The sequence below is a fragment of the Bufo gargarizans genome, chromosome 8 (assembly GCF_014858855.1).
Source record: "Bufo gargarizans isolate SCDJY-AF-19 chromosome 8, ASM1485885v1, whole genome shotgun sequence".
Lineage (NCBI taxonomy): Eukaryota > Metazoa > Chordata > Amphibia > Anura > Bufonidae > Bufo > Bufo gargarizans.
The window spans coordinates 183608823-183636080 of record NC_058087.1 but is presented as its reverse complement, the minus strand read 5'-3'; the positions used below and the strand labels follow the sequence as shown (position 1 = coordinate 183636080).

Genomic DNA, 27258 nt, shown 5'->3' with positions numbered 1-27258 from the left:
TCTTTGTCTAGTGGGGAACATCTTACTTTCCCTTTCACTTATCTCTTATCTTTGAACAGCTAACAGCTCATAAACACTTATTTAAAGGGGTTGTCCAGCTGTTAATATTGATGACCTACCGTCAGGACATCAGATATTGATGACGTAGCCTGACATTAGGTCATCAATATTAACGGCCGGACAACCCCTTTAAGCCATATTCTTAAAATCAGGACATGGCCCTATTGAAGTCTATGGGTCAGCAAAAATACTGAATGCTATCCGTTTTTTTGCGGCTCCGCAAAAAAAAGGATAGCATTCAGTATTTTTGTGGACAGCATACGGCCGTCTGAATGAGCCCTTAGTAAGATAAGAGTTCAGCCGTCAGCTGAGCTTCTTGACGGGAAACAGCATGGTACTAGAGAATCTCATGGCTGTACAGACAAAAGGGCTGACATTTTTTAATAACGACCAATTGAAAAAATTATTTTTAGCTCAAAATATGTACAATGCAATAGTAAAAAAAAAAATGCTCCCAAAGTTGTCCATAGCCTTTAAGATTTTGCCCTACCTATCTAGTATTGAGTTATGTATTAATCTCAAATCACATTCAAAGATACGTGTAAAAACCCCTGATGGTTGCCCTTAGAAACGGCCCGAGGTCTCTCTGCACTCTGCTGCCGGTCATGTGATCTGCCTCACAGTCATGTGACCTTCCACAGCCAGCAGTCTCTGAAACTTAGCTTTGGGTGGGACTAGAGTACAAGTCAAAAGTCAGTAAAAGATACATCAATTATTTAGAAACTTACTCAACCTTACATGTAGATTTTTGATGGACTTCAGTTCAGAAGTGGAGTCTCCCTTTAAGTGGGGGGTCACCGATCTAACTTGTAGTTTTGGTGAAATAGGACAACACGGAGAGCGGGAAAAGCGTCCTCGGATGTGCTGACCCTGAGAACTGCACTTTGCACACAAAAACAATGCAAATCTTGCTAAAACCAGCACTCAAGAGCTGGAATCTCACAGGTGCACAGGGTTCGCTTTGCTTTCCGAGGTTCACCTTTTGGCCGGCTTATATTTAACAGCAGGAGACGCTGCTCAGATCGGCATATTAATAGTCCTCCCTCTCCAGATGGACGGCGTGTGCCCTGCGCTGAATATTCAGCATGCCCTCCCCCCTGATGGGAGCCGCAGGCCGGAGATCATGGGTATTACGGGTTAGAGGTTACCACTGAGTTTGGAGCTTCGCTGGAACTGGTGGTGTAGCCGAGTTTCTTCAGGTCCTTGGTCACCACGCTGAAGGAGAGGGTGAGGAATCCTTGTGAACGGACCCTTGTGACTACAAAGAGAGAGAAGACGTTGCTTATAATGTGGAGAAATGGAGGGTCTCGAATGCTGGGGTGTGGCCTCTGCGACCCCCTGTGATCAGCTGTTCTTGATGTAGGATCTGACTATGTAATGCAGAGGGAGTCGCACTTTGCAGCAGCTGTGCTTTCTGGCTATGGTCTGGTTGTGGTCTGCTGGGAAGCATCCCAGGTGGTCAGGAATTGGTGGCGTCAAGCAGCTCCCGAAAGGGGCTAGATTATATATTTGTATCCCTGCTATAGGCCCCTCTACAGGTATATATGTTGCTGGTCCATATTACACAGATAATTAGGTAATTGCTATTTCAGCAATTCCCCCACCCCATTCCCCTAAAGTAAAGCTGCCCCGTCATGCACTTGGCCAAACACTACGTTTTCAGAGGAACCGGACCACCGCCTAATGTCTATGGCAGATGTCAGGGCAGAGAAGGATCAGGTGGTGGTGGTGGCTTTCTCCACTCTCCCCATTCAGATCACATGCACACTCAGCCGGGCTGAGCATGCATGTGTATGGAGGGATTCAGGGGGGGATGCATGCTTCTCTGTGTGTAAAGCCGCCGGGGATGTGTATAACGGTATATCATGTCGGCTTAGCGCTCAGGATCAAGAAGCCTCTGCCAGCACAGAAAGCCAAGACTGTGTCCTCCTCCGTTCTCGTTCCCTCAGCAGCTCCTCCACCGCATGTCGTCACTGTATGTCTCATGTCATGAGTGTGGGGCGTCTGTTCTGGCTGAATGTGCCCAAGTCTCTGCTTATGCAAGACCCCCACCCCCTCATAAAGAGAAAACGAGCCCGTAATATTACATTCTCCAGCTTTTCTGATCTCAGCCTGCCCAGATAAATCCTCTGCCTGTAGTAGAGATGCTATGTGGAGCTGTGCCACCCTAAGTGTACTGGCATCCATTCTGTCTGTCATCCAGCTTTCCTCGAAACAGATTTAACTAAGAAAAGGCTAAATTCCTTAACCCCCCTCCCCCCTCCCCCAATTAGCCGGAGAGCTGGCATCTGCATAGATGCCCACTGATCAATCGATGGGCATCAAGTAATGCTCCATTTCTGAGCACTTAGAACCTACTCTAACTGCGGACCCTGCCGCTCGGCTCGCCATCCGTGAAACCATGGGACTATACTAGATATTATTTAACCCCCGCCATACTGCCTGGGCGCATTCAAGCCCTGCCGCTTGGTGGTCACATTGATAAACCTAAAGCTGTAAACTCCCCTGACCCTCAGACGAACTGATGCCCTGTACGGAGATGGAGGCAGTGAATGATGCCCGTCTGCTTGGCTTACCATCTGTGGTGGGTGAGCGAGGCTGCGCCTAATGACTTAGCGGCCCGATGCCATGTTGTGCAATTAAAGACGTGTTTCATTCACTTATAATGGATGGTCGCGCTCTGCTTCAGCGCTAGTGGATTAGACAAATAAGGGCGAGCTTACGCCGGCGCTCTAATGTCTGGCGGAAAAGTCATCTTTGGTGAAGGTGACCTTCCCTCTACAAGGAGATAATTAACTTCTAATGTTGAGCATGATGGGTTGAACACCCGACTCTAGCAGGTGACACCAGCAGGAAGGCCGCCTTCACATTCAGAGACCACCAATATATTATACATATATTCTGTAAAGATAAATCTGATGGAAACCACCAACAAGCTGCTGTTGACAGATCTATTATTCAATATATTGCGTCTCTGTTTAGTACACTGAAGGGGGAATCCAAAAAAATGATTTTACGGCACTTTATTCATTTTCTGGATCTCAGCATAAGATGCAATTTTTAACAAGTGCTCAAAAATAATGAGTCCAAAATTAATCAGTCCCTCGTAGCTAGTTCCAGATCTGAACCAGATTCCGAGGATTCCTGAATAAGGGCCATGCCATCTGCGCTACTGAGGCTGGGAGACGCCGCTTATGACGCCTCTCACAGGCCCTGCCTACAGAATATGACAAGTCTGCTCCATGTGCCTCTTTCTGTATTCTCATCTGAGACAATGGTGGTAATCGCCAGGATATGCCTCTATTGTTTGATGGGTGTCGGTCCCACCGCTGGAACCCGCACCTATAATCGACAACAGAGCCCTGCAAAGTTGTGGTTGGAGGACTCTGGTCCGACCACCACCAAGCGCTCTCCCCATAGAAGTGAATGAGAGCGCATTAGCGCATGACTGATCACTGCTCCCATTCACTTCTATGGGCCCAGCGCTTGGCTAATTTCGGCAGCCCCATAGAAATGAAGGGCAGCTGCACATGCGCAGTGCGCCCCCCACCACTTTCGGGACTCTGTTTAGGAGATAGGTGCGGGTTCCAGAGGTGGGACCAGCACCTATCAGACAATGGGGGCATATCCTGGCGATATGCCACCATTGTCTCAGATTAGAATACGCCTTTAAGGGAGAAGGGCCCCTGAGAAATGTCCAGCTTTCTCAGGGGCCCTTCCCCCCTAATGACCAGTGCTTCAGCAACAGTGTACCAGTCTCTGCCAAGGTGTTTCTCAGTTTAGTATCTCTGGCACTGGACCCTATTTGTTTTCTGACCTACGTCTACCTGTCTGCTGCTGGTCCTGACTCCTTACTTGTCTTGTAGTGCCTGAACTCTGCCAGGCCCCACCACAGCCTGTTCACAATAGTGAATGTACTCTAGTCTGACCTCTGCCCGTCTGACTACATCCACTGCCTTTGTATCTTGTACTGGTGTCATCTGTTCAGGGTCACATCCACAACTACTAAAGGAGACTACTCCAAGATTCCCTGTATGGGGGTTAAAGGGGAATCCCACCCAGTTGATCCACATCTTCTCTAGTAGGTGGGGATTCAGCTTATTCACTAAAAAATGGAAAACTCCTTTAACAATAAGGCTAGGAACTGTCTTACCTTCTCGACCATCCCCTTGAGCTACAACTTTCGGGTCTGTGAATTCTGGACGGTGACCTGTGAGCCAGCTGCGAAGGAAAGATAATGACATATAATAACAAGTAAAAGTAAAACATGAGAATATACACCTTAAATCACTCTCAGCAGGCAAGAAAAGATTTAAAGGAGCTCTCTAGCTTTCAAATACTTTATTAGGGATTTACTAAAGGGAGTTCTCTATTCAAGACTCTCATCTATTAGCCAGAGCAGCTACAAAGAGGACCCGACAGGTTTGTGTGCTACATGAATAGCCTATTGATTTCTATAAGAATTGTGTAATTCCTCTTTTCCCCTGCGGTGGCGCTGCAGGGAAATTGAACAGTTACTGCTCAGGTTACATCACAGCTGATCACTGGGAGTCAAATTTACAGAACATTTAGAACCTTCTTACAAAGAAACCAAAAGTGGACCTAAATGTATGTAAACTGTCAGAAGAAGAACATATTAGAGTTCGGTGATGCCGTCACACCCATTTTCAAAATTAAAAAAGGCAGATCAGGGAGAACAACACATTTCATTTTGGGTAAAGTAAATGCCCCCTTTCATAGTTTGGTCCACTTACAACAGGTGTTTATAGCTGAGTCTAATGGTCTCCCGGCATAGCTTGGAGAGCCAGGGCTGTGGCCCCTTCATTTTCAGGATTGCTGGGGGTCCCAAAGGTGAGAAGAACCCTACCGATTATAAGCTCAAGGAATAGGCTATCATTACGCCATCACTTTATGGGGTGACATACCCCTTTACTCCCTACAGAACGTCCCCATGGCCCAGTTAACAGTGAGGCTCATCTTCCATTTCTTCCAGGAAGAATGATCCCCCGGGAAGAATTATCTGCTACTTGCATCCATTGCAGCAGGCCTAATACTATACACAAAGGCGGCCGCCCCTTTAATCTCAGAGCTTATTTGTCTTAATGCAGGTATTTACGTATTCTGAATGACGCTGTCGGTGCTAATGGAAGAGTTCACACACGGGGAACATTTACTAATTTACCAGTGATGTACGAGACGGAGGATTAGATACAGGAGGAGCTGCTGTCATCACCTCGTTATAGACGATGCCGGGAAGAAGAACCTTTATAGTCAGGAACCAATCTGTCCTCTTCAGTGCTGGAGTAAGTGATGGCCAGGAGGAGGTGACCGCCTGGAGGAAGCGACTGTTAGGGAAAAGTGACCGCCAGGAGAAAGCGACCACGTGGAGAAAGTGACTGCTGGGAGAAAGTGACCACCAGAAGAAAGCGACAGGCAGGGGAAAGTGACCTCCTGGAAGAAGTGCCTGTTAGCATTACATGACTGTCAGGATTATGTGACCGTTAGGATAACGTGACCACTAGGAGAAAGCGACTGCCAGGTGAAAGCGACCGCAAGGTGAAAGTGATCACCTGGAGGAAGCCCTTGTCAGGAGGAAGTGACCTCGATCACTGAGGGACAAACAATCGGTCAGAATGAAATGGACGGTCAGCAGTATTTTCCTGAACTTGAGGTAGGAACTGATCTTCACATTTTGTGTTCTCTCCAGGAGATATGTAGACTCAGAAATCTCTGTACTACATACGAAAGAAACCAAAGAATGATGTCATAAGAACAGCTATGATATCACAGCTGTGTTCAGGGGAGGATCAGAAATAGGCGATCCCTCTGGAGGATGGGTTATGGGGGATTCTTCAGCAAGATTGGGGGGAGAATGCACAGGACAATGGGAGTAGGGTAATTACTTCTGGAAAATTGGGAGACGGGCGCTACCTCAGAGACACGTGGGGAGGGTCATCTCCTCAAGAGGAGGGGTACTTCCATACTTCTGCAGCTTCACTATTGCCACGGGAGATAAAGTGCCAGCATAATTTTTCGCTAGCCTCACCCTGGACAGTCCCGCCGACAGAAGCGGGGGATCCAGGAAGCTGTATGGCGGGTACTCGTTTACTACGATACATTAATAAAGAGCCAATCAGATTGCAACTGGATGATACTTTAATCTTAACGTGCTAAACAGACTGCAAAAAGAATCAGATCTGTCAACAGCAACGTGCCGATGGGTTCCCTGTATGATTTTCTACACAGGATGAAAAAAAACGAAGAAACATAAGTAAAAGAATTTATAAATGTTGGATATAACATGTATTGACTATAAAGTCAACGGTAATTAAAGCTGGAGCGTCACTTATTCTAATCTTATTTACATCCACACGAGTTTCCGTGTAAAACCAGTAAAAAAAAGAAGAAAAAAAAACGCAACACGTCAGACACGATATTTATCGGAATGGAAAATGAGATCAAGCAGGCTGCATCAGGCAGCACAGAGGAGAATGAGAGTAATTACCTGTCAGCTCCGCTATCGCGCGTCCTGCGGCGCGCTGACTGGTTTACAGATTGGTTGTGTCCTCACAGGACGGATTGGCACGGCCGCTCCATGACCCGAGGAAAGACCTAAGTGCTGGAAGGAGGAAAGCGCTCAGCAGGCAGATCCCGGCTGTCCTCCGACGTCAAACTTCACAGACGGCACAAAATACGTGTAGAAAGGAATTCTGGGTATTTCTGCCGCCTTCTCGACTCAGATATCAGAAAAGGTCGGCGGCTGCAATGTCAAGACCAAGTGCAGCTGGAGGATGACACTGTAAGGTGCTGTTCACATGAAGCCTCTTTGGTAGACGCTATGATATGATTCGGATGGACTCGCCGGTGTGCGACGGATTGGACACTACGTTCTGATTTCCGTAGAGCCCAATCGGATATGAATGGCCTATCGTGAGGATAGTCCATCAATATCCAAATCCTGAAAGGCGTGGTCTTATCTTAGACATTGGTGGCATATCGCTAGTCAGACACCTATCTCTAGAATGGGACACCCAAAGTGAGCGGAGAGCAGCCGCACATGCGCAGCCACCCCTCGTTCTATCGGACTGCCGAAAACAGCCAAGCACTGGCTCGGCCATCTCTGGCAGTCCCATAGAAGGGAATGGTGATGCGCTTGCCTGTTGCACTATCCATTCATTTCTCAAGGACTACTCAAAGTAGCCGAGCGAGCTCTCTCTGCAATTTTCAAAACTCCCATAGAAATTAATGGAGAGCATACTGAGCATGCGCTCTCTTTCACTTTCGGGGGCCTGTTCTTTTTTTTATGATTGCATTTTACTCATTTTTGGCCAAAAATAATTTTTTCAATTCGCTTTTTTTTTTAAAATATTAAGCCGTTCTGTCACAAAGGGTTAACTGTTTTTCTAGCTGCTGTGACTGGTACTTTCACTTCGTGCTGGTCATTAGGGATGAGCGAATCGACTTCGGATAAAACAGCGAGCGCTCCGTACAGTATTAGAATGTATTGGCTGCTATGAGCTAAAGTTATTACTTTGTGAAGTCTCGCGAGACTTCGGGTAATAACTTCATAAATTGATTTCTACTGTAAAAAAAAACATTTCCCGAACTCAGGTTCGGTTTCAAGTGTTTTTGTACAGTAGAAATCAATTTATGAAGTTATTACCCGAAGTCTCGCGAGACTTCACAAAGTAATAACTTCGGCTCATAGGAGCCAATACATTCTAATACAGTATGGAGCGCTCGCTCCTTACAGTATTCAAACAAAGTTTTATGCGAATCGACTTCGGATGTTTCATCCGAAGTCGATTCGCTCATCCCTACTGGTCATCTAATGACCCTTATCTCTAAACTACTGAAAGGTCATGAATACTCATTCTTATCAGTAAGATAAAAACTGAGCTATAATGAGTGTTTAGGAGGTCAGAGAGCAGAGATAAGGAGTCCGTCAGCTCCTGGTCTGACGGAAAAGACAAAAAAATCCAAAGGCTGCTACTAGAGCATCTCAGCTCTGTACAGAAAAAAGGCTGACATTTTTAATAAAGACCAATTTAAAAAAAGATTTTTAGCTTTAAATGAGTACAATGCAATAATAAAAAATAAATAAAAATTGCCCCCAAAGGTGTACATAGCCTTTACGCCACTGCCGGTACTGTCTAGCAGCGGAATTTGCCCCACTCAGCACATGCATGTGTATGGTGGAGAGGACACAAATCTAAAATATATGGCCAGCTTAAGGCTCCGTTCACATCTGTGTCGGGTGCCTCGCTCGCCGATTTCAAGAAGAGAGCTGCACGTGGCGACACTTGTACTGTTTCGAATGACAGCCACCACGTCGGAACCCCAACAACGGGACTGTCAGCCATTGCCGATGCAACCGATTCATATGAAGGAAACCATGACGCAGAGCTGGACAGAACTGTGTCCCTATATTTTATAAAATTCTGTCTGTAAATATCTACTTTAAACTTCACTTTTTGATGTTGTAATGCGCTTTTCTACCTGAGGGGGCAGTGCAGGAAAAGGAAGCAGAAACACTGTGGATCCGCAGCCACAATCAGCTTGGGGTTCAAAAGGCAAAGGTGTGAAAAAGCCATAGCGGACAGTCCGTGTACCCCGATACCATTCACTTGCCCCTTCTAGTAAAAAGGTTAAAACAAACTCTGTGGATTATTTTGCAAATGATGATAATGGTCCTCCTGAATGAGAATGGCAGATGATTACGCCGCTACTGCGCTGTGTTCCTTTGTAGTAGATTGGACCTATTGTTCGTCTATTTAATTAATCAGCAGGATCGTTGTGAGCTGGCGCTCGTTAACAGAAGGGCAATCGATGAGAAAACTTTGCATGTAGAATTTATTCCAGGCGACTGCGTACAAAATACTTTCCTGCCCATAACTAGACAGGACCGCGGTACCGATGTCTGAAGACCACGGGGTCACTGAAGGTTACAGTTAGGTGGCCATGGTGGATAATCTACCAAAGTATAAGGGGCGGCAACAACCCTGTTTCCTAAAGGTGTCTGCATGGGGTTCAAGAAATCGGTTATGTTGGACACTTTTTGTTGAATAACCTAATTCCCACCTGAGAGAAGAGGCGCCCAAGGCACCGGAAGCAGTTGCCTTTTCTCCATCCATTGGCATTAAAGGCCCTGAACACCTTATTTTATTGCATTCTACTAATTTTGGGCTAAAAATTATTTTTGAAATTGGTCTTTATTAAAAAAATGTCAACAGCTTTTGTGATACAGGGGTTATATTGCAGTCTATTCTGCAGACTGTCACTTTGTTTACTGTGAGTCCCGTCAGCTGACAGCTCACGTGTAGCTTTTCTGTCTGATGTCCTGAACTCATAAACACTTATATAAGCAATATTCTTATCAATTTGGTTGTAACGATTGTTTATAAGGTCAGGAGATCAGAGATAAAAGCTACACATGAGCTGTCAGCTGACAGGACTCAAAGTAAACAGAATGTGAGTCTGCAAATGGACTGAAATTTAACCCCTGTATCACAAAAATTGTTAAGAAAGGCCAATTGCAAAAGGGATTTTTAGCCCAAAATGAGTGAAATGCAAACATAAAAAATTGCCTCGAAGGTGCCCATAGCCTTTAATAGCCAGAAGACCAAACATGGCGGATGATGTTGGATTTGATGAGGATATATTACATGAATTTGTCTCCTGCGGTTGGATCTCTTTCTGGAATTAAAGGGGAAGTTTCACTTAAAAAAAACCTTTCCTTTCACCCTATTGGGGCATATGAATGTCATGGGGATCCCTCTTGTGGATCCAATCCATTGTATCAGCAGTAAGAGCGATCGGCCAGTCCACTGACTTTGGAAGGCATTTTAATAAGAAATATCTAAGTACTGCCTTGCCAGGACCTTACTCCTAACTAAGTATCCTTATCAGAGGAACTACAACTCTACTACTCCTCAGGGTAGTCTCAGGAGGTCCACAAAAGGTAACTTTAATTTGCCCCTTCCTGTCAACAGAGCCTGAAATGCCGAATCCTGCAATTAATATTTATGCAATTGTCCAATATACCACTGTATGCTCAGCATTTAAAAGCAGGTATAGGATGATGGGGCTACGTCCAATCTCCCCAGGGTGATGGTGGTCTGTGATAAAGTCACGCGCTGGAATCATGACCCTCATCATTTGGTCTTCTAGCTTTAATAGCCACCTCATCATCTATTGCTTACTGCAAGTTCTCAGCAGCAATTTGTTGGCCAGTTTTTGAAAGCTACTTCTGCCAAACCGCTAATCCACCTATTAATGCGAGCAGCGCCCCAGCCGGGTTTGTTTGAAGGGGATCCGAGACTTGTCACTGCTGATGGAGTAACGTTCCAGATCTAAACGGGGTAATCGCAGCTCAGCCAAAGCGTTTTCACTGATCCTGCCGACCGTCCACTGGGAACTTGAAAATCATAGTAGTAATGTAAAATCTCCGATACTAAGTCCCTATGCCTGCAGCGGTCACTTCTGTTTCCATTACTATGAGGAAACCTTATCCGCCTGTCACTGAAGAGAATGCCAACCCTTGGTTGATTGATGAGGATGATGCTTCCTATGTCATTCACAGTGCGATACATGTGAGGCGTGATGCTGCCCAAGAGACCCAAGAGTTTCCCCTCCGATGACACACATGTTCTAGTTCTTTCTCCGATGACCCGAGTGCGCTAGTTTCCCCTCCGATGACACACGTTCTAGTTCTTTCTCCGATGACCCACGTGCGCTAGTTTCCTCTTCGATGACCCACGTGCGCTAGTTTCCTCTCCGATGACACACGTGCGCTAGCTTCCTCTCCGATGACCCACGTGCACTAGTTTCCTCTCCGATGACCCACGTGCGCTAGTTTCCTCTCCGATGACCCACGTGCGCTAGTTCCCTCTCCGATGACCCACGTGTGCTAGTTCACTCTCCGATGACTCACGTGTGCTAGTTTCCTGTCACGATCAGTGTCGGGGAAAAACTCTACACTGAACACAGGAGGGAAGGGGAACAGTAACCGGGCCTGGAAACTAGGGAAGGAACAGGTCACCTCCTAAACAATCCTAATCCGGGCCCTAACTACCTATCAATATGAATATACCTTGAAGGTAGGAATATTCATATGCAGAATACCTAGGCCCTTATTTCCCTATAAGGTCCTGGAATAAGGTTAGGACCAGAGACAACCCATTCCTCCCCAGATGGACAAATGGAAGTCTCTGTCTCAGGCCCAGATACAAACAACAGGGAAAATAACAAACACAATACAATAAGAAAAGACAAGACAGCTTAAAGTAGAAAACTGGTAACTCCAAAAGCACCACAAAGTACAACTGACCAGCTAGTTAGAAGACAGGAGGAAAATCTATAAACCGCACCTCCATGAGTGAGAAGCGGCTACTTATGGGGAAGGTAAATTACCAACAAGCAATACCTGAAGCAAGGGGTGTGGCATTCACCAAAACACAGACACAATAAGATCCACAAGGAACTTGTTAATTTAACCCACGTGTTGCCAGTCTCTCTGATCTCCTGGTACCTGCCACGGGAAGGTCCGTAACAGTACCCCCCCTTCTACGGGTGACCTCCGGGCACCCAGGACCGACCTTATCCGGGTGAGATCTATGAAAGGCATTCACTAAACGATTGGCATTAATGTCGGATGCTGGCACCCACATCCTCTCCTCCGGTCCATAACCTCTCCAGTGGACAAAATATTAAAAGGTATCCATGGAGAACCTCGAGAGTCAACAATTTTCGCGATTTCGAATTCCAAATTACCGTTCACCATGACCGGAGCAGGTGGCAAGGGAGATGGCTGTAAAGGTTCCACATATTTTTTCAACAAAGACCTATGGAACACATTATGAATTTTCAGGGCCTGAGGAAGCTCAAGACGAAAAGCTACAGGATTAATAATGGCCGTGATCTTATATGGGCCGATAAACGTTGGACCCAACTTCCAGGAAGGTACCTTCAACTTAATGTTTCTTGTGGACAGCCACACAGAATCACCCACACTTAGGCTGGGTTCAGACCTGAGCGTTTTACAGCGCATTCCTACGCGCTGTAAAACGCTCAACAGGCAAGAACCAATGATTCCCTATGGGAATGGTTCTCACCTGAGCGTTTTACAGCGCGTACGATCGCGCTGTAACATGGCCGACGCCCCAAGAAGTACAGGAGCTTCTTTGGGGCGTCTTGTCGCGCGTTCCCGTACACAGACTTCAGCGGGAACGCGCGACAATGGGCATTCGCTTGTCTCTGTATGCGCGATTGCAAACGCCCGTACAATCGCGCATACAGAGCGTACGTTCAGTACGCTCAGGTCTGAACCCAGCGTTATGTCCGGACATTTATATTTGTTGCCCATTATTTTCAAGCTATTTTAAATTTTTCGCCATATCGATGACAATGATGACGAAAAATGTTCTTCCTCAGGGATACCAGAAGTATTAGAACCAGAAAATGTGCCAAACTGCGGGTAAAACCCATAGGCCCCAAAAAACGGCGACTCAGCAGTGGACTCCTGACTACGATTGTTTATGGCAAACTCTGCCAAAGACAAAAAGGAAGACAAATCCTCCTGGTTCTCAGATACAAAACATCTCAAGTAAGTCTCCAGACTCTAATTAGTGCGCTCCGTCTGTCCGTTCGACTGAGGATGAAAAGCCAAAGAAAAGGACAGTTGAATTCCCAGACGAGTACAGAACGCCTTCCAGAACCTGGAAACAAACTCAGTGCCGCGATCTGAGACCACGTCAGAGGGAATGCCATGGAGTTTCACAATGTTGTCAACAAATACCTGTGCAAGGGTTTTAGCATTAGGTAGACCTGGTAATGCAATAAAATGTACTATTTTACTAAAGCGATCAACTACTACCAGAATAACTGTCTTTCCTGAAGAATTAGGTAGATCAGTGATAAAGTCCATGGATACACGAGTCCATGGTGTGGACGGAATGAGTAATGGAAGAAAAGATCCAGAAGGTCGAGTACGTGTCACCTTGGCACGTGCACAGGTAGAACAGGCTGAGACACTTAAGCCACCCCGGCCACCAGAACTACGAAATATGAGGTTGGCAGTGGACCTACTCCCATTATGTCCTGTAAGAACCGTACAATGATGTTCCTCCAACACCTTGTGAAGAAATCCCGGTGGCACAAATAGTTTCCCAGAGGGACACAAGTCCGGTATGTCTCCCTGCACCTCTAATACCTTCCCCTCAAGGTCAGGGTAGAGGGTGGATATCACCACCCCTTTAGACAGTATGGGACTTGGACTTTCAAAATCACCACCTCCAGGAAAACTATGTGACAAGGTGTCCGCCTTGACATTCTTAATCCCAGGACGATAGGTGACAGTGAAATTGAATCTGGTAAACAAAAACAGGGCCCATCTGGCTTGTCTTGGGTTCAGTCGCTTGGCCGACTCCAGATAAGCCAGATTTTTGTGATCAGTGAATACCGTGATCGGATGAATCACTCCTTCCAACCAATGACGCCATTCCTCAAAAGCCAATTTAATGGCCAGCAACTCTCTGTTACTCACATCATAATTTTTCTCAGCGGGGGATAGTTTTTTTTTTTTTAAATACACATGGTCACCATTTTCCAGGTGATGGGCCCTGTGACAAAACTGCTCCTACCCCCACCTCGGATGCGTCCACTTCTACAATAAACGGTTGTGACACATCTGGCTGCACCAGTATTGGAGCAGAAGAGAAGCAATAGCAGTAAAGGCTTGCAACGCCGAATCAGACCATACTGTCACGGATGGTGTAACAGAAAACAAGAAGTTACAAATAAGGATCCGACTGGCTTGATCCGAAACTAAGGAACAAAAGGGTGACCCCTATTTAAGCCCTGAAACTCTCCCTGTCTTCTCAGCCCATGCAAAGATCTCTATGATAGAAAATTGCATGCCCTCGTGCCTCGACTGTATGACACCTGAACACCTTATAATAGTGAGGGGACACGACCACCGGCTCCCTACACTTAATACGGAGGGAGTCAGGGTCACCTAGGATCAAGCAAACAGGAAAACACAAATCAATGAACAGACTTATCTGTAGAAGGATCAGTAGTAGCATCCAGCATGTACACACTCCAGGAAGTTGTATAAACCGCAAAGTGATGCAGTATGGGAAGGGATTTAAAGGGAAGCAATCAGTGCAACTACATGACAGCTGAGAGAGGCTAACGAGATGACAAAACGAAAGCAAAACAAAAGAACCTCAAGCAGGAGGTTCTGAAGAACGTCTGTCAGAGCTTCTCAGATGTCTGGTGGTGACACATACAGAGACATCCGTCCCTTTTTTAGTCATGTCCGTTAAAGGTTTTACTATTATCGAATAATTCTTAATAAATTTTCGGTAATAGTTGGTGAACCCTAAAAACCACATAAGAGGATTCAGATTCTCGGGTCGATTCCACTTTAATACAGAAAAGACTTTCTCAGGATCCATTCAGAAACCCGAAGATGACAGCAGGTATCGTAAATACTGCCCCTCGTGTACAGGAAAAACACACTTCTCTAATTTTGCTAACAATGTATTATCCCTTAGGATCTGTAACACCTGTCTGACGTGATTCTGATGTGTCTCCATATCAGAAGAATAAATTAGTATGTCATCCAAATACACCAGGTGATGAAAGATGTCATTCACAAAATGTTGGAAGACCGCCGGGACATTGGTCAACCCGAAAGGCAAGACCAGGTTCTCAAAGTGCCCCTCAGGAGTATTAAAAGCCGTCTTCCATTCATCCCCTTCCTTGATCCTAACCAGATTATATGCCCCTCTTAAGTCCAACTTGGAGAACACCTTGGCATCAACAATCTGGTTAAACAAAATCGGGAATCAAAAGGAAGAGGATAAGGATCACGGACAGTAATCTGATTGAGTTTACGAAAACCCAGACATGGCTGAAGACCTCCATTAACAAAAAAAGGACCCTGCAGCCGCTGGAGACTTGGAAGGTCTTATGTGCCCTTTCTTCAAACTCTCGGCAATATATTCTCTCATGGCCTGCCTTTCAGGTTCAGAAAGATTATACAACCTAGATTTAGGCAATTTAGCCACGGGAATAAGATTGACAGAGCAATCATATTGCCGATGCGGAGATAAATCCTGACATCCACTCTCAGAAAACACATCGGCAAACTCGGATATGAAAGAGGCTACAGCCTTAGTAGTAACCACAGAAAAGGATGTATTGAGACAATTATCAATGCAATAGTCCCCCCAATCCAGAATCTGCCTAGCTTTCCAATCGATAGTTGGACTATGCTTGGTAAGCCACGGTAAACCCAGAAGCATAGGTGCAGGGAGATCTTCCGAGACAAAACACAAGGTAACTTCTTGATGAAAGTCACCCACTCTTAATCTGATATCATGCAAAACCTGCGACAAGCACCTCTGAGTAAGAGGGGCAGAATCAATAGCAAATACAGGAATGTCTTTTTTTAATGTACTTGGTGATAACCCGTGCATGCGGGCAAACTGAGCATCAATCAGGTTCACCCCGGCCCCGCTGTCGATAAATACTTCCATTCCCACAGTTTTTACTCTAGCGCCATCTCGGCAGTCAGGAGAAATCAGGTACTACCAGCAAAGGAAAAATGCACATTCTCCGACTCCGCACTCACACCTCCGATAGTCAGATGGGATTTAGACGTCCCTTTTTGCCGCTGAATGCCTGGACAAATATTGATAAAATGTCCCCTTTGACCGCAGAAAAAAAAAACATACTCCCTGCTTGCGACTCCTACTTTTGCAAGCAGATCCCGGAGTCTCTCCCCCTAATTGCATGGGTTCATCCCCAGGTATAAGCACAGGAGTCTCCTCACCCAAAGAGTCAAAGGAATACGGTACGTTATGTAATAGAACGTCCTGAGAGAGTGGGCCCTTAGATCTCTCACTCAGGCGTCTATCAATACGTACAGCCAAAGACATAGCGGCTTCCAAAGACTCAGGATTCTCATGAAAGGCCAAAGCGTCCTTCAGCCTCTCAGATAATCCTGGCTGCGGAGAACCGGATTGTTCCACTACGTATCCGTAGCCCACCTCCTAAATTCGGAACAATAGATCTCCGCAGAGCGCTCTCCCTGAATCAGGCTGCGGCCAGGGAGGTTCGGTCCAGGTCATCATAGACGAGACCTAAAGCTCCGAAAAATGCATCTACTGAACGGAAAGACTGTGATCCGGTAGGCAGAGAAAAAGCCCAAGACTGGAAGTCCCCTTTAAGCAACGAAATAATCAAATCCACTCTGGCTCTCGTCCCCAGATAAGTGTGGACGCAGCTTAAAGTACCATTTGCACGCTTCCCTGAACCAAATGAAATTATCACTCCCCCCCGAGAATCTATCCGGGAGAGCAACTTTAGGTTCAGGACAGGTCAGGTAACCACTACTAGGATCAACCAACAGTGGTCTCTGCATCTGTGAGACGGTCGTGCGGAGGTCATCCACCTCCAGAGACAGCCCCTGTAGCTGTCCGGTCAGCGCAGCGATAACATCCATGGCTGAACTGATACAGACAACAAAATGACGGTTATTTGGCGGTTTATAATGTCACGATCAGTGTGGGGGGAAAACTTCACACTGAACACAAGAGGGAAGGGGAACAGTGACTGGGCCTGGAAACTAGGGAAGAAACAGGTCACCTCCTAAACAACCCTAATCCGGGCCCTGACTACCTATCAATATGAATAGACCTTGAAGGTAGGAATATTTATAGGCAGGATACCTAGGCCCTTATTTCCCTATAAGGTCCTGGAATAAGGTTAGGACCAGAGACGACCCATTCCTCCCCAGATGGACAAATGGAAATCTCTGTCTCAGGCCCAGATACAAACAACAGGGAAAATAACAAACACAATACAATAGGAAAAGACAAAACTTAGCAGAAAGTAGAAAACTGGCAACTCCAAAAGCACCACAGAGTACAATCGGGAAGAAAATCTATAAACCGCACCTCCATGAGTGAAAAGCGGCTACTTATGGGGAAGGTAAATTACCAACAAGCAACACCCGAAGCATGGGGTGTGGCATTCACCAAAACACAGACACAATAAGATCCACAGGGAACTTGTCAATTTAACCCACGTGTTGCCAGTCTCTCTGATCTCCTAGTACCTGCCACGGAAATGTCCGTGACATTTCCTCTCTGATGACTCACATGCGCTAGTTTCCTCTTCGAAGACCCACGTGTGCTAGATTCCTCTCTGATGACTCACTTGCGCTCGTTTCCTCTCCGATGACCCACGTGCGCTAGTTTCCTTTCTGATGCCCTACGTGCGCTAGTTTCCTCTCTGATGCCCTACGTGCGCTAGTTTCCTCTCCGATGATCCATGTGCGTTAGTTTCCTCTCCGATGATCCACGTACGCTAGTTTCCTCTCCGATGACCCACGTGCGCTAGTTTCCTCTCCGATGACCCACGTGCGCTAGTTTTCTCTCCGATGACCCACGTGCGCTAGTTTCCTCTCCGATGACCCACGTGCGCTAGTTTCCTCTCCGATGACCCACGTGCGCTAGTTTCCTCTCCGATGATCCATGTGCGTTAGTTTCCTCTCCGATGACCCACGTACACTAGTTTCCTCTCCGATGACCCACGTGCGCTAGTTTTCTCTCCGATGACCCACGTGTGCTAGTTTCCTCTCCGATGACCCACGTGCGCTAGTTTCCTCTCCGATGACCCACGTGCGCTAGTTTCCTCTCCGATGACCCACGTGCGCTAGTTTCCTCTCCGATGACCCACGTGCGCTAGTTTCCTCTCCGATGACCCACGTGCGCTAGTTTCCTCTCCGATGACCCACGTGCTTTAGTTTCCTCTCTGATGACCCACGTGCTTTAGTTTCCTCTCTGATGACCCACATGATCTAGTTTCCTCTCTGATGACCCACATGCGCTAGTTTCCTCTCTGATGACCCACATGCGCTAGTTTCCTCCCTGATGACCCACATGCGCTAGTTTCCTCTCCGATGACCCACATGCACTAGTTTCCTTTTCGATGACCCACGTGCGCTAGTTTTTGGATGACACTCTCCGATGACTGACATCCACCGGTTCCAGCATGCATCAAACAACAATTCTATACCCACATAGTGCACACGTGCAGGTCTTCTTCTGCCTGAGTGATGGAATACCCCTTTAGGAACAGCAGCTTAATAAACTACTCTACTGTAAGAGGAGTGTAATAAGAATTCTGTTTATCACTCACAGTTGTAAAATATTAACGATTCCTTTAACAGCTCTAAATGCCGGAAGATAAAAAATTTAAAATGGAAAAATGTTCTTAAAGAACACGTCGCAGGCGCTTGGAGCCTCCCCTGCTGGGTTTAAATCTGCTAGAATTTAGAGGCTGGCATGAAGAACTGTCACAAGCGTTTCCCTGTGATAAAGTTCATTATAACAAAGCGGCATATGAGACCACACAGGATGGCGTGGGAGCCGAGCAGCGGCTGATTTCCAATTTCTTACTGTTTTAGGTATACAGCTCCTATGCATAACGTGGAGTCTACACTGCCTCCAGTATTATCAAGAAAAAGAAGTGGAGTAACATGAAGGTTGGATCAGACTACACAGGGTTTGTTTGTAGTCTGTAACCATGGAAACATACAGGTCTGCATAAGAGCTGTAGATACAGATTAACCTAAACTCTTTACAATTTATTTTTTAGATGCATTGGATCAGAGGTCCCCGAGTTTTTGTAGGCTGTGATCCATCTTTAATCGGTACCCAAACCTCATGTACCTTGCCAGCTATGATATTATGGGGCACTAGTGGCAGCGTATTATTTAGTTACCCTTTAAAGGGCTTCTGTCACCCCACTAAACAGTTTTTTTTTTTGTGTACTTATAATCCCTATCCTGCGATTTACCCATACATAATGTGATTAATCATTTTGGTTCAGTAGATTTTGCTAAAAACGTACTTTTATAATATGTTAATTACCTGTCTACCAGCAAGTAGGGCGGCTACTTGCTGGTAGCAGCCGCATCCTCCTATCATAATGACGCCCCCTCCGCATGTTGATTGACAGGGCCAGCGAACGGGATCGTTCTCTGCTGGCCCTGCCTGTTTGCATTCAAAATCTGGCGCCTGCGCCGCGGCCGTACCTGTCTTCAGTCGGCGCAGGCGCACTGAGAGGCAGGCGGACGCTCGCTCGGCCGCTCCATCCTCAATGTGCCTGCGCAGGGTGTAGATGTGACGTCATCGGCGCAGGCGCATTGAGGATGGAGCGGCCGAGCGAGCGGCCGCCTCTCAGTGCGCCTGCGCCGATTGAAGACAGGTACGGCCGCGGCGCAGGCGCCAGATTTTTTATAGATAAATCGCAGGATAGGGATTATAAGTACACAAAAAAAAAAACTGTTTAGTGGGGTGACAGAAGCCCTTTAAAGGGTAACTAAATAATACGCTGCCACTAGTGCCCCATAATATCATAGCTGGCAAGGTACATGAAAGGGGAGCCGAGAGCCACATGTGGCCCCTAAAGACTGCACCGGGGAAGTTATAAATGATCGATAAATAATATGCAATTACATCGTAGTTTAAATTATTAAAAAAACAAAAAACGCATCTCCCAAAATACAATGAAGCAAAGTAAAGTGCATTATGGGATCTCGGCTTAACTGATGGACGGCCATGTGTCTGCATACATTTCTGACTGAGGCAAAGTGACAACCAGTAAAATTGTGAACACAGCTTTGGTTGTAACTAGAGCACAAGCTATGTTAAAGCGGGCCCATCGGAAGCCTCAGCAGACAGCTGTAGACCCTGCGTATGTTGTTTTACCTCTCCATGCTGGATGAGTGGGCTGCTCTTGTGACAGAAGGCTAAACCAATCAGATGTCTTACCCGGTCTGGGTAGGAAGCTGCTGCAGCTGCATCTCCCCTCCTCCCCTTCTTCTATTTACTATTTTACACTTAATGGATTTTTGGGTGACTGAGGAGTAGGGCCGGTTTTAGACAAAATGTGGCCCTGGGCAAAATCAAAATTGGGGCCCCAAATCTTGTAATAATGTATTAACAACACAGTTACATTCTCCGGCCCTCCCTTACAGATTTACACCCCATAAAGCTTATGGGGTGTAACAGTTCTTCACCCTCATGGCCCCAGAATATGCCACATGCCCCCTCCCCTCACAGCAATTAGTTCCCCTCACTCACGGCATCTGAAAGTGTTTGAGGGAAGAGCGAGCATCGGACGTCACTGGGCTCGGCGCATGCCCAGTGACGAAGATGAAGCTGCCGCCCTCAGTCTCCTGATGATCGCACAGGCGCAGCCCTCAGTGGGTACTGCGCCTGTGCGAGACTTCGTTCGGCAAGAGGGAGGGGGAGGAGAGGAAGGGGAGGCTGTGGCAGGCTGGGGGCGGCGGTTAGGAAGTAAAAGGAAGGCGGGCTGGGCACTGAAAAAGGGGCGGGACTGGGCTCTCTCAGAAGAAAAAAACGCCCCTCTGGGCACCTTCAGGACGCATTTCCTCATTGATCAAACTCGTTTTTTGAACTAACTGCTGGACGGATTTCAAGATTGAACAGCACAGCCTAATCCAGGTAAGCTGTGCTGCATGGCTGGTTTTAAATCGTTTTTTGCCTTAGGGGAGGTGACAGAATCCCTTTAAAAACCGGAAGCGCGGGATTCCGCTTCAGGCGCGCTTTCCCCCAGCGGAGATCAGGGAAAGCACCCTGTTCTATAAATAAGCCGCTGCCTGTATGAGGCTTCCAGGCTCATTGTTAGTATATCCCAGCTCAGGCCACTAGATGGCAGCACTGAACTGTGATATGGTGATTTCCATACAGAATAATGGAGCAATTGTGGTCCACTTGGGGGACTTAACAAAAAGTTAAAAAAAAGTTTGGAAAATATATATAAAAAAAATTTAAATCACCCCCATCCCCCAAAATAAAAAGAAACAAAAAAAATAAAAAATTTGCATTACGGGCATCGACGCATGCGAAAACGCCCATACTATTAAAATATTTTAAAAAGTTAGCTCATATGGTGAATGGCGTAACACACCCCAAAATGGCATTGTCAAAAAATGAGCCCCCACACATCTCCATAGACATAACTAGAAAAAAAGTTATGAGGGTCAGAATACCGGGATGAAAAGAAAAAAAAATTTTTTTTTACGAAGTGAGTCCTGATGAGGCGGAGCTTGCTGCAGTGAGCGGGCCTATAGACGCTCTGAGCCGGGGGGGCTGTTAGGGTTGCCACCTTTCCCAACAAAAAATACTGGATACACAAGTTAAAAAGGTTGGTGTGGGTTAATACGGGTGTTATTTGATCACACTTTACGTTTTGCTCCAATTTTTTTTCTCAATCACAATAAAAATCTAACTTTTCATTGTTGGGGACACTCTGTGTATTTAGGTTTTATTTAGCCTCTATTTTTAAAATGTTTCTGTGCGGATTCAAACTCCCAACCATCTACATTAAAGGCAAGAACCTTAACCTCTGTGCTATAGAGCTCAATGCTAAGTCATTGCTGAAAAAAGCAATGACTTAGCATTGAGCTCTATAGCCCAGTGGTTTAGGTTCTTGCCTTTAATGTAGATGGTTGGGAGTTCAAATCCCCACAGAAACATTTTAAAAACAGAGTCTAAATTAGACTTATATACACAGGTAGTCCCCAAGCATAGTGACCGTGCAGGGTCAAAGGGGCTTGATCTGTCACTCTTGAAATTAGACTTCACCACACATCAAGTCATTTCCCCTTTAAGTAGCTTTGCCTGTGAATGGAGAAGATCATCAGGCTCTGCAGGTTTAAACCATGATATGCCATAAAAAAAAATGCTAATGTAGGTCTCCTCCACTTGCAGAGGGGGGGGTGAGATGGCACACGACGCTCTGACACTTGCGTATTGGTGAATGTTCCTGTCAGGCTGCTCAGCCATGACGGCATATCATAGGCAGGATCGCATCACTACCATCTGTTGTAGAGCAGTGCGGTAAGGCCACGCCCCCTCACCCGCTAGACGGCTCTGCAAGTGTTGGCAACCAGTCCTGCTCACATTCTAGGGGAGGCTGCTGGCCGTCATTTGAAATCATTCCTGGAGAACCCCTTTAAATGATGACAATGGAAATGCTCGCACAGCTCCGCCATCGCTTCGCAGTAACGCCCCCACAGTTGGTCGTGTTATTTTCCCCATTTTCATGTGGAGTTTGCAATCACAGAAATAAATTGGCCTCAATTTTCAGTTCCTATCACTTTCTGGACAGTGTGACCTCCCGGTGTATTGGCGGGCAGCTTTGTTCAGTCAGCGGCGCTGTCCGTCATTCTTTGTGTCTTCTGGAACAAATGCAAAACAGACTCCTTAGAATCACAGCCGGGGATCATATCTATGGCGGCCGTGGGATAATGACACAAGAAACACAATGCGCTAGAAAGACGGCGCGAACAGCCCGGGTGATTAAAAAGAGACTGCTCCGTACAGCAACGGAATCTCTGTCCACCTTAAAGAGGACCTGTCCGCTCCCCTGACTTATAATCTTCTATCCCCCCCATGAACTAACAAGTCTGAAGCGTCTATAAAACAGCATTGTGCCGATCCTCTGTTATTCCTCCTGGAAATCATTACATTGTCAACTAGTGTTACCATGTTCCCTATCACCTGGGTGTATCCCACCTCTGCCAGACTGACTGGACAGTGTTAGGGTCCATTCACATGACAGTCCGCAAAACATGGGTAACGGCCATGTGCATTCCGCATTTTGCGGAAAGCACACAGCCAGCACAGAGATAATGTACACAGTGATGTCACTGTACAGGGATAATACACACAGTGATGTCACAGTACAGGGATAATACACACAGTGATGTCACAGTACAGGGATAATAAACACAGTGATGTCACAGTACAGGGATAATAAACACAGTAATGTCACAGTACAGGGATAATAAACACGTGATGTCACAGTACAGGGATAATAAACACAGTGATGTCACAGTACAGAGATAATAAACACGGTGATGTCACAGTACAGGGATAATAAACACAGTGATGTCACAGTACAGGGATAATAAACACAGTAATGTCACAGTACAGGGATAATAAACACGTGATGTCACAGTACAGGATAATAAACACAGTGATGTCACAGTACAGAGATAATAAACACAGCGATGTCACAGTACAGGGATAATAAACACAGTGATGTCACAGTACAGGGATAATAAACACAGTGATGTCACAGTACAGGGATAATGCACACAGTGATGTCACAGTATGGGAATAACACCTACTACCCTGTTAGAGACACCCACGGATCCGGCTTCTAGTATAGAGGTTTCCATATACAATGGGCACTATCTGAGTTTCTGTTGCTGCGCCGTTACCTCGTCAGTAGATAACAGGTTGTCACACGCTGCAGACAAAGTGACAAATCACAATCCCCACCTACCAAGCATTATAAATACCACAGGAGGACGTCCAGTGCGGTACACAGACGTCTCCCGGTCCCTCTCTGTGGGATTTCACGCCTGCCCTTTACCGAGTCCTCCCACACAGCCCGGATACCACGGACACCGCTCCGCCACCGCCCCACTGCTGAGAATCTGCGCAACCACTTCCCATCTTCACTTCATTTGCAATATTTCAAAAAGACCCCCTGGGACTTCAGCAAGTAATAATAAAGCAGCAATGGCATCCTGCAGCGTCCATCAGGGGCTTATATCTGGTGAAAGGAAATCCATGGAGATGAAGTGGGCTATTACTGGAGAAAAAATCACCGCCACTCACTGCCGGAAACAGGGCAGGGGGCCGAGAACATGGAATGTGCTCAAAAATGGTATGGAAATGAAAAAACAAAAACACTGAAAATTCTGCCACTGTTCTTACAGCGTTCCCTGTGCAGACTCAATGTCACTGCGGGCCGGCCGGGCGGCACCCCTCACATAGGGTTAATCATCATACCATTCATCATACCACATATTATGAGCCCCACGGCGACACCACCGAGGCACACGAGGCTCGCGCCTCGCTGTGTACAGCCACGTGTCGGTCCCAGCGCCGGTGCGCTACCACAGATTCATTGCGTGGTTTTCAATACGGTTTTACACAAGATGGCAGCTTGGCAAATGTTCCAGCAGCGCCATGTAAAAGGGTGGCCATTTCCCCAAGGAATTATGGGAAGGAGCAGGAATACAGCTGCAGCCATTGTGCCGTTTCAATGGCATTTGAAGGAAATGGATTCTCTGCAGAGGACCTCTTTAAGGCCCCTTGCAGGCGAGCAGCGCAGCTCCCGGCCTGACCTCCCAGCACTGACGGGGGTCACAGCATTATAGTGATTTATGATGCTATGTAACCCTTGCAGTCCTGGAATGTATTAGATGACACTAACAGCATTATGTCAGTGTCATCTAATATATTTCCAGAACTGTAAGGGTTACATAGCATCATAAATCAATTTAATGCTATGAGACCCCCGTAAGTGCTGGGAGGTCAGGCCGGGAGCTGCCCTGCTTGTCTGCAAGGGGCCTAAGTTTCTTGAGCAAGAAGTGGATCCGAAAGGAAGAGACCCTCGCTTTATACCTCTTATTCCTTTTGAATGGAAAGCTGGACTGCACCAAAAACTGCCAAGTGTGATCCCGGCCTAAAAACTTAGGTCCACCTCTGAATACTAATGTGCAGCGGTCAGACATCTGTTCTTCTGAGCTGCAGATCCCCTGCCCAGACATAATACTGCCTACCTGTAGCCGCCACTAGGGGGAGCTCACTGCATACAGTTTGTGCACTGAACTATAAATCTGCAGGGAGCTCATAAGCTCCCCCTAGTGGTGACTGCAGGCAGCCAGAATTTTATAACAATATAGTAAAGAACGCAAACCAGCAGGATCAACCCCAGCAAACCAGGCTGCTGTCTGGTAGAGTTGAGCCTGCTGATTAAAATGATGCCTGAAAATTGGTTTGCGTTGTAAGACCGAAGCGGCGTGGTCAGCACCAAGGACTAGACCCCGTCCCTCGGGGCACTAAAGCCCTTATCTGCATAAAGAATACAAGTATTTTTATCTTGGGAACGACACAACCGATTTTCACAAGACAGACCTCTATTTGCTCAGCAGGATTAACCCTACCAGGCAATATGCCTGTTTTAGATCTTGCTGGTAGGAGCTCTTTAAAGGGTACCTATAGTCATAGTAATACATCAGAGGTAATGTTTGGAGAGGGTCCTGGTGCCGAGACCCCACCGATTGCTCAAACGAAGGGACAGAAGTGCTGAACTGATGGCTGTGCCCCTTCTGCTTTGTTCAGATCTCCTCGGGGGTCCATAGAAGACATGGGTCCTTACATCACATGCTCCTAGGAGAGCCGAGCAAAGCCAAATCAAGGCCGTAGCGGCCCAGAGCTCATCTCAGCGACCGGTGGGGGTCACAGGACCCGGATCGAAACTTCTGACATGTCAAGAGTTTGAAGAAACGACAGGTGCCCTTTAAGAAATGAATGATGGACCAGTCAGTGTGCACGGGCATGTTCATTGTGGTGCGGTATTATAGATCAGGGTCGCAGACTGTAACGGTTTGGAACAAAACGTCTCCTCGCACTGAGAATACCAATGTTTTATTCATCGGCAGCCGGCGTGCAGCATATTCAATGCATGAAAGGAAAAAAACATGAAAAATGCCAAGCATTTTGTAGCTATTGCTATATTCTCTCTCGCTTATAATAAATCAGAACTTTATTGGTTCGGCCTCAGACATAACTTGACATGGCGGTGAAATGCGGAGGACTCCATGTACTGTATTGTTCAGAGGTATTCAGCTCAGTGAAGATGAAATGCCCCGTCCTGTGCCCTCTCTAAACATGCAATTAAAACTGACTCATCCGGCCGAGGTCCTTTCTTGCTCCCTCCTGGGGCTGATAATAATGAGATAAAGCGCGTGTCTGTACTCTGTTCTGTCTGCCCAGATTCAGAGGACACAAGACAGCGTAGATACAGAGTCATTCTTCAGTGGTGCAGACTGGTCTGCGGAGGGTGGACTGACCGGTGCTCATCGTTGTCTATGTCCATTCTCCAGGATACAAAGAAGGTCTCACATCTGCCGAGTGATGGCTTATTATTAACAGGGACAGGTTGTGTGTTAAGCAAAGTAACACATGAGGAACCGCAAAGGCGCTAAATTATAACTAGAAACCAGTGACATCACCAAAGAACTGGAAACTGGTGCTAATATCTGACCTCTGGGAACCAGTGACATCGCAGAGGTAACATCCAACCTCTGGGAACCAGTGACATCACAAAGGTAATATCCAACCTCTGGGAACCAGTGACATCACAGAGGTAATATCCAACCTCTGGGAACCAGTGACATCGCAGAGGTAACATCCAACCTCTGGGAACCAGTGACATCACAGAGGTAACATCCAACCTCTAGGAACCAGTGACATCACAGAGGTAACATCCAACCTCTAGGAACCAGTGACACCACAGAGGTAACATCCAACCTCTGGGAACCAGTGACATCACAGGGGTAACATCCAACCTCTGGGAACCAGTGACATCACAGAGGTAATATTCAACCTCTGGGAACCAGTGACATCACAGAGGTAACATCCAACCTCTGGGAACCAGTGACATCACAGAGGTAACATCCAACCTCTGGGAACCAGTGACATCACAGAGGTAACATCCAACCTCTGGGAACCAGTGACATCACAGAGGTAACATCCAACCTCTAGGAACCAGTGACATCACAGAGGTAACAGCCAACCTCTGGGAACCAGTGACATCACAGAGGTAACATCCAACCTCTGGGAACCAGTGACATCACAGAGGTAACATCCAACCTCTAGGAACCAGTGACATCACAGAGGTAACAGCCAACCTCTGGGAACCAGTGACATCACAGAGGTAACATCCAACCTCTGGGAACCAGTGACATCACAGCGGTAATATCCAACCTCTGGAAACCAGTGACATCACAGCAGTAATATCCAACCTTTGGGAACCAGTGACATCACAGAGGTAATATCCAACCTCTGGGTAGAAGCGACATCACAAAGGTACTATCTGACCTGTGGTAACCAGTGATATCATTAAGAAACCAGTAATGTACCAGTAACAGGAACCAGTAACATACTATACAGCCTTTGGAAACCATCATTAAAGAGGGTTTCCAGGCTCTGGATACTGATGATCTATCCTTAGGGTAGGTCATTAATATCCGATTGGTGAGGGTCCAACACCCCCCAACCCCACCGATCA

General features: G+C 46.6%; 1 protein-coding gene across 1 annotated transcript in view; it reads right to left on the bottom strand.

Moving 5' to 3' along the window:
* Positions 1–255: 255 nt before the first annotated feature.
* The window catches only part of B9D1 (B9 domain containing 1), a 37710-nt gene continuing 10707 nt past the window's right edge, over positions 256–27258 (bottom strand). The window contains exons 6-7 of the mRNA XM_044304144.1: positions 4214–4281; positions 256–1318 (exon numbers count right to left, since the gene is read on the bottom strand). Coding sequence (XP_044160079.1) covers positions 1191–1318; positions 4214–4281 — 196 coding nt within the window. The 3' untranslated portion in view covers positions 256–1190. The remainder of the gene's footprint in view (positions 1319–4213; positions 4282–27258) is intronic.